This window comes from Herpailurus yagouaroundi, unplaced genomic scaffold (assembly GCF_014898765.1).
Source record: "Herpailurus yagouaroundi ecotype Mexico unplaced genomic scaffold, PumYag 100, whole genome shotgun sequence".
Taxonomy (NCBI): Eukaryota; Metazoa; Chordata; class Mammalia; order Carnivora; family Felidae; genus Herpailurus; species Herpailurus yagouaroundi.
Window position 1 is genome coordinate 7,373,968 of NW_024412391.1, and position 15,179 is coordinate 7,389,146.

The 15,179-nt window shown below is 42.0% G+C and overlaps 1 protein-coding gene and 1 long non-coding RNA gene across 3 annotated transcripts in view; one reads left to right on the forward strand and one right to left on the reverse strand.

Annotated features, from left to right (window-relative positions):
* Positions 1 to 115: 115 nt before the first annotated feature.
* The window catches only part of LOC121028243 (uncharacterized), a 24,456-nt gene continuing 9,392 nt past the window's right edge, over positions 116 to 15,179 (forward strand). The window contains exon 1 of the long non-coding RNA XR_005789141.1: positions 116 to 5,754. This is a non-coding gene — a long non-coding RNA (uncharacterized LOC121028243). The remainder of the gene's footprint in view (positions 5,755 to 15,179) is intronic.
* Positions 11,764 to 15,179, reverse strand: part of NDUFB2 (NADH:ubiquinone oxidoreductase subunit B2) — a 9,098-nt gene continuing 5,682 nt past the window's right edge. The window contains exons 2-4 of one of the 2 annotated variants that reach the window (XM_040471786.1): positions 14,946 to 15,090; positions 13,689 to 13,791; positions 11,764 to 12,171 (exon numbers count right to left, since the gene is read on the reverse strand). In XM_040471786.1, coding sequence (XP_040327720.1) covers positions 13,717 to 13,791; positions 14,946 to 15,090 — 220 coding nt within the window. In that variant the 3' untranslated portion in view covers positions 11,764 to 12,171; positions 13,689 to 13,716. The remainder of the gene's footprint in view (positions 12,172 to 13,688; positions 13,792 to 14,945; positions 15,091 to 15,179) is intronic. The other variant, XM_040471785.1, reaches the window with a different exon arrangement.

Here is a 15,179-nt window from a genome sequence, read left to right on the forward strand (position 1 = left end):
GGGAAGAATGTTTTAGGAACCAGAATTCTCTGCTGCCAGTGTTTCTTCTTCAACACAAATACCACGTGCATACAAGTCTGTCCACTCCCAGGAAGGAAGAGGAGAAAGCCTGAGTTCTGACCTTTTGGTGGTCAGGCATGATGGAAAGGAGCTGCTGCTACAGCTTGGGAGATTGGCTGTGGAGAGCCTGCCGATCAGCTCTGCCCTTCTAACCGCCAGATCCGCGTGTGGCTGGTCACCTGACGGGGCAGTTTGCAATCGCCAAGCATCGTTCTCTTTCCTGTTCTGGGATTTTGTCGCGGAGCTCTTTCCCCTAGCCACCACCGTTCATTTCTGAGGGATGGAACAAAAATGCAGCATGGCCTTTCTGTGTGGTGCATGTCCAGTCTTTGACGCATTTTTATCAAGTGAAGCTGTTTTATTTAAATGGAGAACGAGAGGTGAGGACGAGATCCGTGTTGGTGTAGAGGAAAAGGGGATGCTGCATCTTTTTCCTGACCTACTGGGTTTCTGGCCTTTGTTTCCTTGCTCACTGAGGGTGTCTGCCTAACCGCGCAGGCTGGGACGTGCTGGCACACATTGCCTTCTTTTCTCACTGGGTCCAGCAATGAAGACAAGTGTTGGGGATTTTTTTTTTTTCCTCCACAATGTAGCACATTCTCAGGAAAATACAGTTGATATCTTCCTCCTAAGCTCTTCCAGTCATCAAGTACTTATGTGGCTACTTGGTCCAGGGCACAAATGCCATGGCGGTATCTATCTAATTAAAAGCCTACAAAACTGCTTGATAACGGTTTTGAATGTGAGACATTTATGTAATTTAAATGTAAGGTACAAGTTTTAATTTCTGAGTTTCTTCTATTATATTTTTATTAAAAAGAAAATAATTTTCAGATTTAATTGAATCGGAATAAAATAATACTTCCCGCCAGAATTATATTCCTGGAAAATTGTATTTTTGTTATAGAAACAACTTTTAAAGAAAGATCGTTATCCTTTTCTCTACCTAAATATGGGGAGTCTTAGCGTAATGACAGATATTTATAATTTTTAAATTAATGGTACTTGCTGGATCCACACTAACATCTTTGCTAATATCTCATGTTTTCCTCCAACTTATGCCTACACTACATCCTCCGTCCTCTTTCCAGTCTTTATCTGGAATATGCAACCGAGAATAAAAATGGTGGTGTCTCCATTCATTCTCCTTCTTCCTTTTTTCCCAAGCCTGGTCTTCAAAAGGTCGGGTAATTTGGCAGCTGAGTTCTTAGTAGAGAATAGAGCAATTTTAGGTGTATTGGGACTGAGGGGAGGATGCATGAGGCCTAACAGCAGTTGTTATTATAGAAAGGGCTGCTGTAGTACCAAGAACCTCATCCTTTGTCTTTGCATAAGTGGAAAATATAATCTACTCGTAGCTTCCTTTGGCCTTTACTAAACGGTGGTATAATTGCAGTAGTAACAAAGAAAGTAACTCTGGATATATTTATTAATGGCAAATTAATGACAAATCCAGCGTAGAATCTCTTGTCAGCATTCAGGAATGTAAATCAAATCAGACATACTTAGCACAACCAAGCTATGAAGCCAAGGACCTTATGGAAATTAGGACCTCTGAAATAAATCAGGGAATTAGAAATTGGTATTTAAACATTTCAAATTGTAACTCACTCCACTATCTATCTTTCAGCCTGTTAAGCTCACTGCCATTCGATGTTTTTTGCTAAAATACCTGTATTCAGGGGAAGGCCTACTGAAAACTCCACAGACTGGTAGAAGGTTGTCCTAGTAAAATGGGAAGTATCCTGGAGTTATTGATGAGTTTGAAAAGCAACGTGTTTATCTTAAGTCCTACATGAGCAGAGCAATATCTTACAGAATTCAGAAATGGCAAAGATTCTTGTTGATCTGAACAGCATCTTGTGTACATAATTTTGCTTCTCTTCTAAAAGCATTGTTTATTTTTCTTTTTAAATACGTCCCCATCCATGCTCTTAAGCTGGTTGGTGTGTTCCCTTTGCCAAGATTGGAGAGAGCTGGGCTGGAAAAGTAGGCCTGTCCTGCTGAGCAGGTAGAGCCCGCCGGAGGAGGCCTGGCCGCATGACTCTCCGGTGGCGGGAGCCAGCACAGCACTAGTGATGGAGGAAGCTTAGCATTGGAATCTTCAAAATAAAATTCAAGGTGATACACGTTTTTCTTTCCATCCTATTTAGAGTAGGTTGCTGTCTCACTTGAAAAGAGGAAACAGACTTGATCTCAGATGAAGCTGTGCCCAGAAGCCAGGCTCAGGGTGTTCTTGGGAGATTTTTATAGCGCCCTTAAAAAGTAAAAATGAAATTTTAATATTTCTGTTCCCTTTTTTCCATCTCTAGTTTACAAATGACATGATAAAGGGGTTTCCTCTTACTTTTTGATGCTTAGACTACAGATAGACTTGTTGAGCTCCTAAGAAGATACAAGGAAGAACTCCTTGTTTGTGCAAAGCACTTTATGAATAATTTTGTACAGATAGTGTGTGGCTGCTTCACTGACTGTCTTGTAAGGTTGTAGTTAACCTGTCTTTTCTGTAAAGTGGCTGCGGTGCCTTCTATAGTGTATTTTATTTTGGGTAAGGAAAGGTGAAGCCTTCTGAAAAATTTGAGAGCAAACATAAAAGATTGTTTCAAAATATGTAGTATTCTTGATGGACTTTTTTGTCATCAAACTGGAGTGTAGAGTTTAGACTTTTGCCACTGAAATAACATTGACCAAAAAACTTAGAAAAGGGATTTGTGAATAGAAAATCCAGTGTGACCATTCGTATTTATATGCACCTTAAAAGAAGATTCTGTCCAGCTGTCAAATTCTGGTTCCTGAACATCCAGTCCCTGATTGCACTTACGATCTTGTAGGATGTACTGGAGCGTCCTAGAAGATAAAACGCCATGTAAAGCATGTATGTTACATTTATGTTGGTGTTGGAAGAGAAAGAGCATATTACATAGTTCTAAAGAGGTAATCAAGGCTTCAACACTGTCAACCAGAAACTCTGTAAATATTTCCTAGATTCTCCTTTGGTGCAGTCCCAGCTGTCTTAGCACACGATGTTCTCTTTGAGTCACCAGGCAGTGCTGGGGCTGCTGGATCCCCTCCCAGGCCCCCACTGCCCCTCCTCTGCACTCACTCCCCAGCCTTGTGTGGACCCCGTCTAGCTTTAGTTTGAAGCACATTGCAGGGTTCAGGTGACCTCTTCAAAAAACTACCTCCTTAGAATGAGGTAATGAATAGTTATTTATTTTAAAATATGAAAAGTCGGGAGCTCTAGAACATGAAGATGATTTAAGATTTTAACTTTTATGTGTACTTGTATTTGAGCACTCTCATTTTGTCCTAAAGGGCATTATGCATTTCAGCAGTAATACTGAAAAATGTAGCTCAGAGTTTCTGATTATTATTGCAGGTGGTGCCAGAATCCGTTCAGGGGTGCGCTTCAGAATCTTAACCTTAAGTCAGTTGCATGAAATTAGATAGTTACGGTAACGGTTCACTAACAGTGATACACTTAATTTTCAGTAGGCTTGGCAAGACAGTACATCTTCATAAAGAGTTAGCCGCAGCTTCATCACATGCACAGATCCTCCTGTAGAGAGACTGCCCAGCGAAGAGGGTGGAATGATGCCCCCTGATCCTCTTCTTTGTCTGAGTTGGCATCGTTAGCACTAGAATATCAGCACCTTGGGACTAGCAGATTCCCACCATTAAGGCTATTTAAAAAAACAAAAACAAAAACAACAGTAACCAGACATGGAAAGTTTACTGTGAGTATGACAGCAGATAGCTTAGGGGTCATACACTGAAACGGTGTAGATGAGGCTCTAGAAAAATACCTTGACAATTTGCCAAATGATCTTTACTGTGCCTTCACGATGCAATAAAAAAAGCTAAAATTTTAGCAGAAATCAGTGATATGTGAAGAGAGCAGCCACTCTGGTCTAACTCAGCTGTGTTAATATTTTGTAGAGCGCAATGTAGACCGCAAAGATCAGTGCACTCGCGGGTTTATAGCCGAAATCACATTTAAAAAATGAGAAAACACACAGGTAAATTTTCGGTGAATAAAATTATTTTTTTAAAGCACGTAATCCCTAGTAGAGTCAGATATATTTATCACATAGAGCAAATAGGTTGAAAATTATAGTTCAGTGACATTTCTAGAGAAACTTTTTCTACTCCAATAGGTTCTTCAAAGCATGGAACTTTTATATAACAGAAACGTTTGACAGACATTTTAAGGAGTTGCTGTCGTTTGGGGTTGGAAATAATATATGCTGGGCAGCAGTCCCTTCTCAAGAGTGAGAGGGAGGATGCTAGTAACATAGAGGACGGAATTTGATTTTATCACTTTCCAGAGTACTGCCAACCTGAACAGGGATTTTCCAGAGTTTAAAATGTAAACTGGCCTCCCAGGACTTGTTTGCAAATTAAGTGGGGCTGTCCTGGTCATGCTGTTCGGGGTGCCACGGGGGGCCCCTCTAGGAGGGGGCATTACCAGTTGGGGACGTGGCCGATGGCTGTGAACTGGACACACTCCGTGGTGTGCATTTTGTGTCTTGTTTTCATTTCTTGCCACCCCCAGGAAAGGCACTGTACTGTCTCCAGCAGGTTCTCTAGATGTTTTACTAGGTTGTAAATGCCCATAGGCTGTTGTACTCTGGTACGTATGTACTATGATGCCCATGGGCTGTTGAGCCCCAAGGAGTGCAGTAGGATCTCTGCCTGATGTGTACATTGACCAGAGGAGAGGGAGGCAGCCAGTGTATTGCTAGCTCTGATAAAATTGAAAATACTGGGAAGATTTTGTTTAATCAGCACACTAGAGAGTAAGCTTTGTTTTGTTGTTTTCAGATAACTTATTTTCACTTCTGTTTGGGTAAAGATATTGAAATTGAAATTGACTCCTAAATTTTGCCAGTGGCGGAAAGGGTAATTGATGGTTTCTATCAGGATTTTTAAGGTAGAGGAGGACAGAAACGTTAAGTCCCACAATCTTAAAGTACGGCAGCAGTGCTTTATTTTAACACGCATCGGGATTGTTCGTCCTCACCTCAAAAAAGTGATTAGGTAGATCTTTAATTTCAGCATCCACAACTTCAGCTGTTAATTTTTTAATCCTTTTTTATTTAATTTTTTTATCCTTTGACCCCTTCTACCCAACTGTTCATTTAGTTTTATTAATTAGTAAATTAGTTTTATTAAAATGTTTAATTTTATTAAAATGTATAATTCTATTTAACAGAATTCTGTTCTAATTGTAGTGCATGGGGACACAGCCAGTGTATCCGTGTGTGTGTGTGTGTGTGTGTGTGTGTGATGGGTTTGTGTTTTAAGGGTTCTGTAGATCGAAGTACTCTTGGAAAGCAGCCGAAATGTTTGTTCGTGTTAGTCCCGAACACAGGACTTGGGCATCTGCCGCTCTGCCAGGCTGGGCACGTGGCCCGCCACGAGCAGCCAGCTGTCATCAGTCTGGGGAACTGGGCGGCGGATTCACCGGAGAGACGCGGCAGAGGGCTTCTGCTTACAGGGGCCAAGATGGGGTTAAAAGTTGCTTTGGTACCAGTTTTGTGTTGAAGATGATTCTGTGTTGCGTTTGTGTGTCAAGCCTTTTTTAACCCACTTGGAGTTTGGTGGAAGAAACTTGAGACTAGCATAAGCAGCAAAGCTCACGGAGTAGGCACAGATGTAGAGAACATGGACCAAAATGGGAGGTGGGAGGGTGTGGGAGTAAGTTGGGGGCTAGGGCAAAATTGATGTGACGGTGGGAAATAAACTATAATTACCTGAAATAAAACGTAAGAGTGCAATAAGTGTGCTTTTTATTCTAAGCTGTGAACAGTTTTTTAAAAGAAATTATTCCTTCCTACTAACATTTGTGTATGTTCCATAGCTGATTAAAACCGGCTATGTAAACATATAATGCCTTTTTATTCATGTTAATTACCAACATAAGTGGCTAACCTTTATGTCTTATTTATCTTCATGTTCTAATAGTTTACATACAGGAGTGCGTATGCGTGCGTGTGCGTGTGTGTATGTGTATGTGCTGTATTTCCCTCCATTTGGAAATGCATTCATTGGGTCCTCTGTCCTTCCTGTGGCCACGCCACAGGTTATGTTCTTGATTTGGCCTTCGTGATATTGCCTGATTTGAAGGACTCTATCACAGTGCTGTATTTTTGTGGTGTTCTCATTTGTTAGTTGTACACGCTGACCCTTTCCTCACTCAGCAGTAGCTTTCTTAGGAGCGTACAGCTGATGAGGGGACTGAATTTGACCATTCCTCGACATACGTCCCTTTGAATTCTAGTTCAGTACTTAGGATTGCTCTTTGGTTTAAACCAGGAAAAAGGAAATCACCCCGTTGTCATTCACTTCTTGGTTTGAGGACAATTCTTCTAGAAAGGAGAGGAAAGGGAAATCCTTCGTGTTTTAACTGCAGTGAATTAATGGCTCCTGGTTTACCACTCCAGACCTTACGGCGATTCACACACACATTCCTCTCTCTCTTGCTGCCAAAGGTTTGTTTGGCTTTAGTTCACTTCGGTTCCACTCAAGCATTGAAAAGGTTCTCATGGAGTCTGGGGTGTGCCCAGTGAAAAAAAATGGGGACTTTTAAATTGTCCACAGACCTCTTTATACCTGCTTTGCAAAAATTACAATGGAGTAACTATTTTTAAAGCTTATTTTTCAATTCATAAAAAAGACATTTATTTTCAGTCAAATGGATAATGTCTCCCTCTTGTCCCTCAATCCTCAGTGTTTGCTTGAATTTTTTTTTTTTTTTTTTTTTAATCTTCCCCATACCCACTCCTTGATACTTTGGTTCTTTCCTGCTCAGGTCCCTTCATTTGTACTTTGGAGTTTTTCTCATGTAAATTTGTACAATGGAAAATATTGTTCAGTTTGGATAGAAAGCATGGAGAATTAAAAAAAAAATAGCTGAAATTCAGATTGAAGAGATTTATTTCTGTGTAAAGTTATTTAAAAACTCTGTATTATATAAAAGGCAAAAAGTTCTATGTACTTGATGTGAATATGCGAATACTGCTATAATAAAGATTGACTGCATGGAGAAGTCTTTATCAAGACTCTTTTTCTAGCACTATCCCATCCAGTAACGTAAGTAGTTGGGGTTTTGACAGTACTTCCAGGCAATGCGGAGACCCGGAGATGTGCGTTTTGTTTCATACATGTCAATCCCTGCTTGGTGAGTAGAAGTTACTTGTATGAAAAATATTTTTAAGTAGTCGCAATGAATGCCTGGTACATTGTACCGACTGCACTAGGGTGGTGGGGACCGCCTTTTGTCCGCTGTTGGTGGTGACCCTCAAGTATGTTACGGTGCTGTGAGCTGACTGCTGCCCTCCAGTGGCTCAGCTGAAGTGTGTGCAGTAACTGAGTCATTGAAGGAATCAGTCTGGAGAAGTTCCCCTTGAATTGTATAGGTTTCCAATTTTTCTGACACAACTTCCAAAACATTTTGCGTGGGAACACAGAATGTACTCATAGACATGTATTTGAAACTATGCACTTGTGTTTTTTAAAAATGCTAGTTACCCCAAACAGTTCACTTTGTGCATGATTTCACGACCTGAAGTCTGAATGACTCCTAGAATAACTTCAGGTGATGTCAGATAACTGGGCAGTTTCCAGAAGAGAAGTCAACCATTTTAAAACTTCACCTGGAAACCCTATGTCTGAGATTATTGTGAAGGAACAGAAATATCTTCAGGTTGGTACCTTATTTGAGGAATCTGGTTTGTTTTTCATGCCCCTCCAGCTAATCATAAAATTCTGTGGAGACCACTATTTTCTGTAAACTATAGCTTTCTCATCTTAAAAAAAGAAAGTTCTGTAATACAGATATTATAGAAACTTTTTTTTTAATTGCTTTTTTTTAATGTTTATTTATTTAATGTTTATTTATTTAATGTTTATTTATTTTTTGAGAGAGACAGAGACAGAATGCGAGTGGGTTTAGGGGCAGAGAGAGAGGGAGACACAGAATCCGAAGCAGGCTCTAGGCTCTGAGCTGTCAGCACAGAGCCCGATGCGGGCTTGAACTCACGAACTGTGAGATCATGACCTGAGCCGAAGTCGGACACTCAACCAACTGAGCCACCCAGGTGCCCCGAAACTTTTTTTTTAGAAACTCATTTTAAAGTAAACTTCACAGAGGATTACAACAGAGTGATTGGGGCCTTATGTTTTAAGAACGTATTATGCTACTAGAAATTTTCCTTAAAACTTGGTCTAGAATGTGAACGCTTTCATTATTGTGATAAAATTCTGTCACAAAGCACTCTACCACACCAGTTTTGAGACTTTATCAGGGGCTGTGATAATTGGACCTGCTGTCTGGATTATGTAGTACTCCTAGGCTGATAAATGCCAGTGCAGAAGGAGCTCCTAAAGATAATTCTGGTCCAGGGGCACCTGGGTGGCTCAGTCGCTTGAGCATCCAATTCTTGCTTTTGGCTCAGGTCATGATCTCAGTTCATGAGTTCAAGCCCAGCATCAGGCTCTGTGCTGACAGTGCAGAGCCTGCTTGAGATTCTCTCCTTCTCTCAAAATAAACAAAAAAAAAAGAAAAGATATTCTGGTCCAGGTCCCCTCATTGCCAGATACTCAATAGGAATCCCCAAGGATGACACAGCCAAGACTCCGGACTTTTGTTTTCAACATCAGCAGCATGCGCCATTTTCTACATGTATGTGTGTGTGTACGATTTTGTTATGGTTTAATAGCTGTAACAAAATTTGGACAGAAATGGGTGTTCACTCCGTGACAGTGAGTTTGTAGCAAGAAGTGGATGTTGTGCCAGGCATACTGCACTTGCCCCTGCTGTCTTTGCCGGTTGGTCAAGCCCCTGCTCAGGTACGTGACAAGAGGCGGAGGCCTGGCTGCTGGGATGGGCAGTTCCTGTTTCCCCGCACCATACGCTGTGGCCCCACTGGTGCTTTCTAGGAGGTGGCAGCGGCAGACAGCCAGGCCGACCTCCCACAGAACAGTTTTAGGGGCACACAGGACCCAGAGGACTTCTGTACCTTCCCGTAACATGCGTACAACCAGGGGTCCTTACACAGTACCTCCCTTGTGGTGTTTGTACTCAGGGTTCCATGGGAAACGTTATAAATTTGTGTTAAAATTTGACGCTCTCTGTTGCCATCAGTCATTTCTTCACCACCTGCCTTTCCTTTTGTGAAGGTCCATCTTTTCCCTCCATCTAGCAGGCCATACCCTAACACTCGGAGTATGCATATACGGGAATGTTTGGCGAGTTACAGGAAAGTTTGAGGCTTTCCTATAAAATTGGACTGGGATTCAAGCGTCACCATAAAGTTGGCTTGGACCCAGTGGTCTAGAAATAACAGTTGCTTACATTTAGAGATTATTTCCTTCACAGCAGATGTGGTTCTAGAGGCTTCATGTGCTAACACGTTTAATCTAATCCCTTTTACAAATGTGGAAGTTGAAGAAGAGATCAAATAAGGAATGCACCCAAAGTCACATCAAATAAATGGTAAAGCAATGAGTCAGATCCAGCAAGTTTGACCCCAGACTGAACTCCTGAAGCACTGTGCCAGTTTTTCAAATGGAGTCCCCTTCGTGGGTGGTAGAACCTGGCTCGGTTAACCATTTTAGAATAAGAGAAAGTAATGTGTATCACAGGTAAGTACTGTGTCATAAAACTTTTGGATTATACACACAAGCATATATTCTAGGCCACCGTGTAAAATTAGCGAGTAGGTCATGATCAAAAAGGCTTACACAATGCTGTACTGACTCTCACAAGCTGACTCGGCCTAGAGCCAGGCTGGCGAGCCAGGATCTGAACCTCAGCTCTCAATTGTGTGAGCTTGGGCAAGTTACCAATCTATAGTTCAATGTCCTCGTCTATAAAATGTGGACTTAACATGTGCAAAGTGTTTGCCACAGTGCCTGGCCCATAGTTAAGCCATAAGCTTTCTCTAACTATATAGCCATCGCTCACATGTACGTCACGCTTTGATACCTTCTCCTACTTTATTTTCCCATAAGCTGTACAGCTGCCCCCTGAACATGGGTTTGAACTATAATGGTTCACTTATACATGATTCTTTTTGATAAAGACAGTACAGTACTATAATGTGTTTTCTGCTTTTTTTTTCCTCTAGCTTTACTGTAATACAGTATGTAACACATACAATGTGCCAAACATGTTAATTGCCTGTTACCAGTAAGGCTTCTAGTCAGCAGTAGGCCATTAAGTTCTGGGGGAGCCAAAAGTTATACCTGGACTTTCGACTCCACAGGGGTGGCACCCCAACCCCTGGGTGGTTCGAGTCAAATGTGATAGGGTGGAGGCTTTTTAAAGTTAACTTTAATTCAAATCAAGCAACTCTGATTTTTAAGGCAAAGAGGTTAATGGGATTATCTTGAGTTCAGGGTTACAGATGAGTACGGATCAATAAAACACTGTGAGGGGGAGGGAGGGCGCAGAGAGAATAAAAATTAGACCTAAAAAGTACAGAGAAGAGATGGCTTTTTAAAGATCTTACAGACTTAACAGCTGAGACCATGCCCTCTTCTCCAGTTAAGTGAACACAAAACGAGAAGAAGTGTCTAGCAACAGGCTCTTGACTACTGGAGCTGGAGGGGGGAGGGGGAAACTGTTCCCCTTGCTTCAGCTTCGCTGCCTTTGTGCCTACTCCTGACACCTGAGGACCAAGGATCACTTCTGTTTAGAGCCTGCCAGAGGCTTCTCACTGCCTCGAACATAAAATCCAAACCTGCAACCATGACCTGTTAACCTCATCTAGTCCCCTGGTCTCCTCACCTACTGGAGCCCCACCGGACTTTGTGCTCCTGAAACATAGTGACCTTAGTCCCACCCTAGACCTTGTTTCTTGCGACTGCTTGTCCCTGGAGCACTCTCCCCTTGAGACCCTCACACAGACGGTTTCTCCTACTTGTTCAGGTGCCTCCCACCCAAAAGATCAGTACCCACCTGTACCCACCTACTGATCTGTAGCACATCACCCAACATCATTTCCTTCGGGGCACTTAGTAAATCTCATGTAATCAATTTGTGTCTGTCTTCCCTTCCTAAAGTCTTTTAAGTTCCTTAAGAACCGGATCGTCTTGGGATGCCTAGGTGGCTCAGTCGGTTAAGCATCTGGCTCTTGGTTTCGGTTCGGGTCATGATCTCATGGTTTTGTGAGTTCAAGCCCCACATCAGGTTCTGTGCTGGCAGCGCAGACTCTGCTTGGGATTCTCTGTCTCCCTCTCTCTCTGCCCCTCCCCCACTCCTGCTCTCTCTATAAATAAAAAACCTTAAACATGAAAAAAAAATCATCTTATCGGTCTTGTTCAGCAATGTATTGCCTACACTCCAGTGGTTAAGAACCTAAATTAAAAATATGAACAGTTATGCTTCTGGGCAAATCATTAAGCCATTCTATACTGCAGATTTTTATCTGTGGACAGAAAAAAATTCTGTCCTATCAGAACTGTGATGCTACAGAAAGTTGGAAGGTATTTCGAAACACATTTTAGAAAAAGTGGAATATCCTATTTCACCAGTATCTCCCATTCCTCCAGTCGTAAGAATTCCTAGTTAGACATGTATCTCAGGTCCACAAATGGCCACTTAACACCGCCCAGCCCACAAGCGATAATGTAAACACAAGAAATGGACCACACAAACCTCTCACCTCTGTATGTCGGGCAAGAAAACACCAGCAGTAGAGAAATGGCAAGAGTTTTCACGTTAACTGTCAACATACGTAGGACTACAACATTCACTAGGAGGGTGGTATCGCTCTGCAGTTAAGTGCAAGGCCAGGCCTAATGTCACTACTCATCAACGTGTGACCCTAAGGCAAAGTTACCTCACCTCCTTGAGCCTGAATTTCCTCACTGAGAGGTGGAGCTAATGTCTGTCTACACCATGGGGTACCCCAGAGGATCCAGTGACGGGGCCTGTAACCAGTTAGGACAGCAGTTGGGAGCACAGGAAATAATCCATAGAGGGTGGCTGTCGTTATCAGAAACATCCATAACTCAGTTCCTCACTATTGACCAAAACACTTTAATGTACAATTTTCAGGTACGGTATGAAGTCCTCAATCGCTTGAAACTTTCGCCTGACTCCTGCAGGGAAACAAAAGTAGAAAGCTTTAAGTACTTTTATTTTCAATAATTCAAATCCATAACTTTTATTCAATTATTCAAGCATTCACTGAGCACCAATCAGGAGAGTAGTCTTACAGAGTACCTTCTCAAAGGGTTTACAGTCTCATCTTTAAAATAAAATGTTAATGACTGTGTGAGAATACTGGGAAATCTGTAAGAAGAGGAGGTTTGTGCTGGCAGTCACGTTACCAAAGGGAAGGAGGGTCCTGCTAACGGGGACCCCTGATTTACCCACGGTAAATCCAGAGACACAAAACAAGCTGTGAGACAGTTTAACCACCTGCCCTTGGGGGACATTTTTTTCCTCTCCCTCTCCTCCCCACATACCCTAAAACTGCTGTAATTTTCATGTCAATAAGTTACTTTTTTTTCCTTAAAAATTTTTTTTAATGTTTATTTTTCAGAGCAAGACAGGGTGCAAGCAGGGGAGGGGCAGAGAGAGGGAGACACAGAATCTGAAGCAGGTTGCAGGCTCTCAGCTGTTAGCACAGAGCCTAACGCAGGGCTCAAACTCACATGAGATCATGACCTGAGCCAAAGCCGGGCACTTAACCAACTGAGCCACCCAGGTGCCCCTCAATAAGCTACTTCTAATTAAAATTATAATAGCAATACTAATAGTATGATGGAACGGGAACATTTTTCATTTAATGCTTTCTAGCATTTAAAATAATTCCTGAAAATAAATAAAACAATTTCCAAGGCCTTTTGAGTGCTGGCAATTATTAATGCAATGATTGATTTAAAAAACATGTTACATGAGAATGTCTTAACCCCTGAAGGTTCTAGGAGTAGAACCTTCCTTTCAAACTAAGAAAAACTCTGATTCCTAATTTGGAAAAATGAAAGGACCATAACCTTTTACTGTTTGGGGTTAATCTCCACACAATTCCATATCGTAACACTTCTCATAAGCTGGAACTTTCTATACTTAAACACTCAGAGTAGAACATGGTATTTCTGCAACTACAAACATAACTGCAAGCTCCGTACCTGGCTTATCCACCACTATAATCCCCCTGTGGAGTTGATACTTTAGAAAAGTCTTTGATCAATAAATAGATACGGGCGCCTGGGTGACTCAGGCAGTTAAGCGCTCAACTCATGTTCGGCTCAGGTCATGATCTCACATTCATGAGACGGAACCCTACAATGGGCTCCGTGCTGAGGGCAGAGCCTGCTTGGGATTCTCTCTCCCGCTCTCTGCCTCTCCTGCACTCTCTCTCAAATACTAAAAAAAAAAAAAAAAAAAGATGGCTAACTGGGACCCTAAATCATAACATGACTCAGCAAAAGAGAATTTTTTAAAACAAATATTGAAAAGGAAGAGGAAACAGCAAATATGAAAATACTAAAGGCAGAAGTCAGACACAATACAGTTAATTGCCCATCATGATTTTAGAAAGACCATCATAAAGTCAAAACATTTTTATCGACACAAGGCAAACAAGTTTCCAAAGGAACGTGGGGCATACCCACTTGTAAAGAGTTCAATCGACACTTTCAGTCTTCATCATCAGGGAGGATACCTAGTTCTTCATCTGTCCACTGGGAAGGATCTGGATATGGAAAGTGACCCTGGGGACAACCGTTCAAAAAAAGGTAAAGAATCTACATATATTCTATACGGTGAATTAAATTCAGAAGAAAAAAAATTTAAGGCTGTCCTATACACAGACCCTGACATGCCACAGGAACAAATTCTACTACTTTACTATTTGCTCATCCGACTGTTCTTCAACCTGTTCAATATGAGCTGTGGCCTGAACTTCAAAGCCTACCCATTTTGGAGCCAGCAGCCCGAGCCAGCATTTCAGTATGCATCCATGATGGACGGTTGGGAGAAGGTACCCCACATCTCGACAATGCGTTAAAGCCCTGGTAAAACATAACGTCTCAAAGTGTCCTGTCAATCCTGCCGGGAGATCTGGAAGCCTCAGGTGGGCTCATTCATCTTCAGTCCCGACTCAGGGCATTTCTGGTGGCATCATCGTCTCAGGCCAAGCAGCCACATACAGGCCTGACAGCGGACCTACAGCAAGCTAGGGGTGTCCACGTGCTGCCAATTCAGATACCAAACAACTCCCTACAGGGGGACAAGAGCACAGAGTTCTAAGCACAGATGGGACACGAATCAACCCAATGCATCAAAGATTTGTGTATGAAGATTTTTTTCCTATCTAGATCAACGAGCACAGATTTCAACGGCGGAAAGGTTTAATTTCCTGGAGAACAGAGTCCTGCAAAAGTGATAAAAACTCAGTTGAGGTTAGTAACATGTTAGAATGTTACCAGCAGCTAACTTCTCAAGACAAATTAGCCCACATCTCTCCCACCCTGATCTGGCTGCCCTGGGCCCCTGCACAGACTAGATGACATTGAGCATTTAAAGCAACTGAAGTCCGAAACTTAACCCACCAAGGAACCCCTGGTTCACAAGGTAAAAGAATTAGTTTCTAGTCTTCCTTCCGAATATGACAACCTAACAGAAACCGTAAGAGATGGATTACCAAGCTGTACACCTGTGGGTAGAAAAGGTCAGAGATCATGTATTTCATTTGTTAATAGGATTCTGCATGTCCCCAAGGACAACATGGTAAAGGGATATATCCAGACAGCAAAACGGTCTACAGACAGGAAATGAAAAAGCTAAGCTATTGATATATTAGTAATAACAATCTAATTAATTATAATACTCTATTAATATATTAGAATTTTTGTCCTGCACTTACCAGCACAGCATCCGAGTCATGCCAAAAACGCCAGAGAATCCAGAACCACATGGTCCCACTGAAGAACTCGGCCTGGACCACCTGGGACTTGGTCAGCTGGGGAAACTGCCTATACCGAGGCTCGATATGCACCCCGCCACCGGCACTATGACACAAAACAAAATGTTAGGCCGCTTGGTGCCTCTTCAAAGTATGAAATCATCCAAAATTTTAAAGTTAAATCTAGAAACTGAA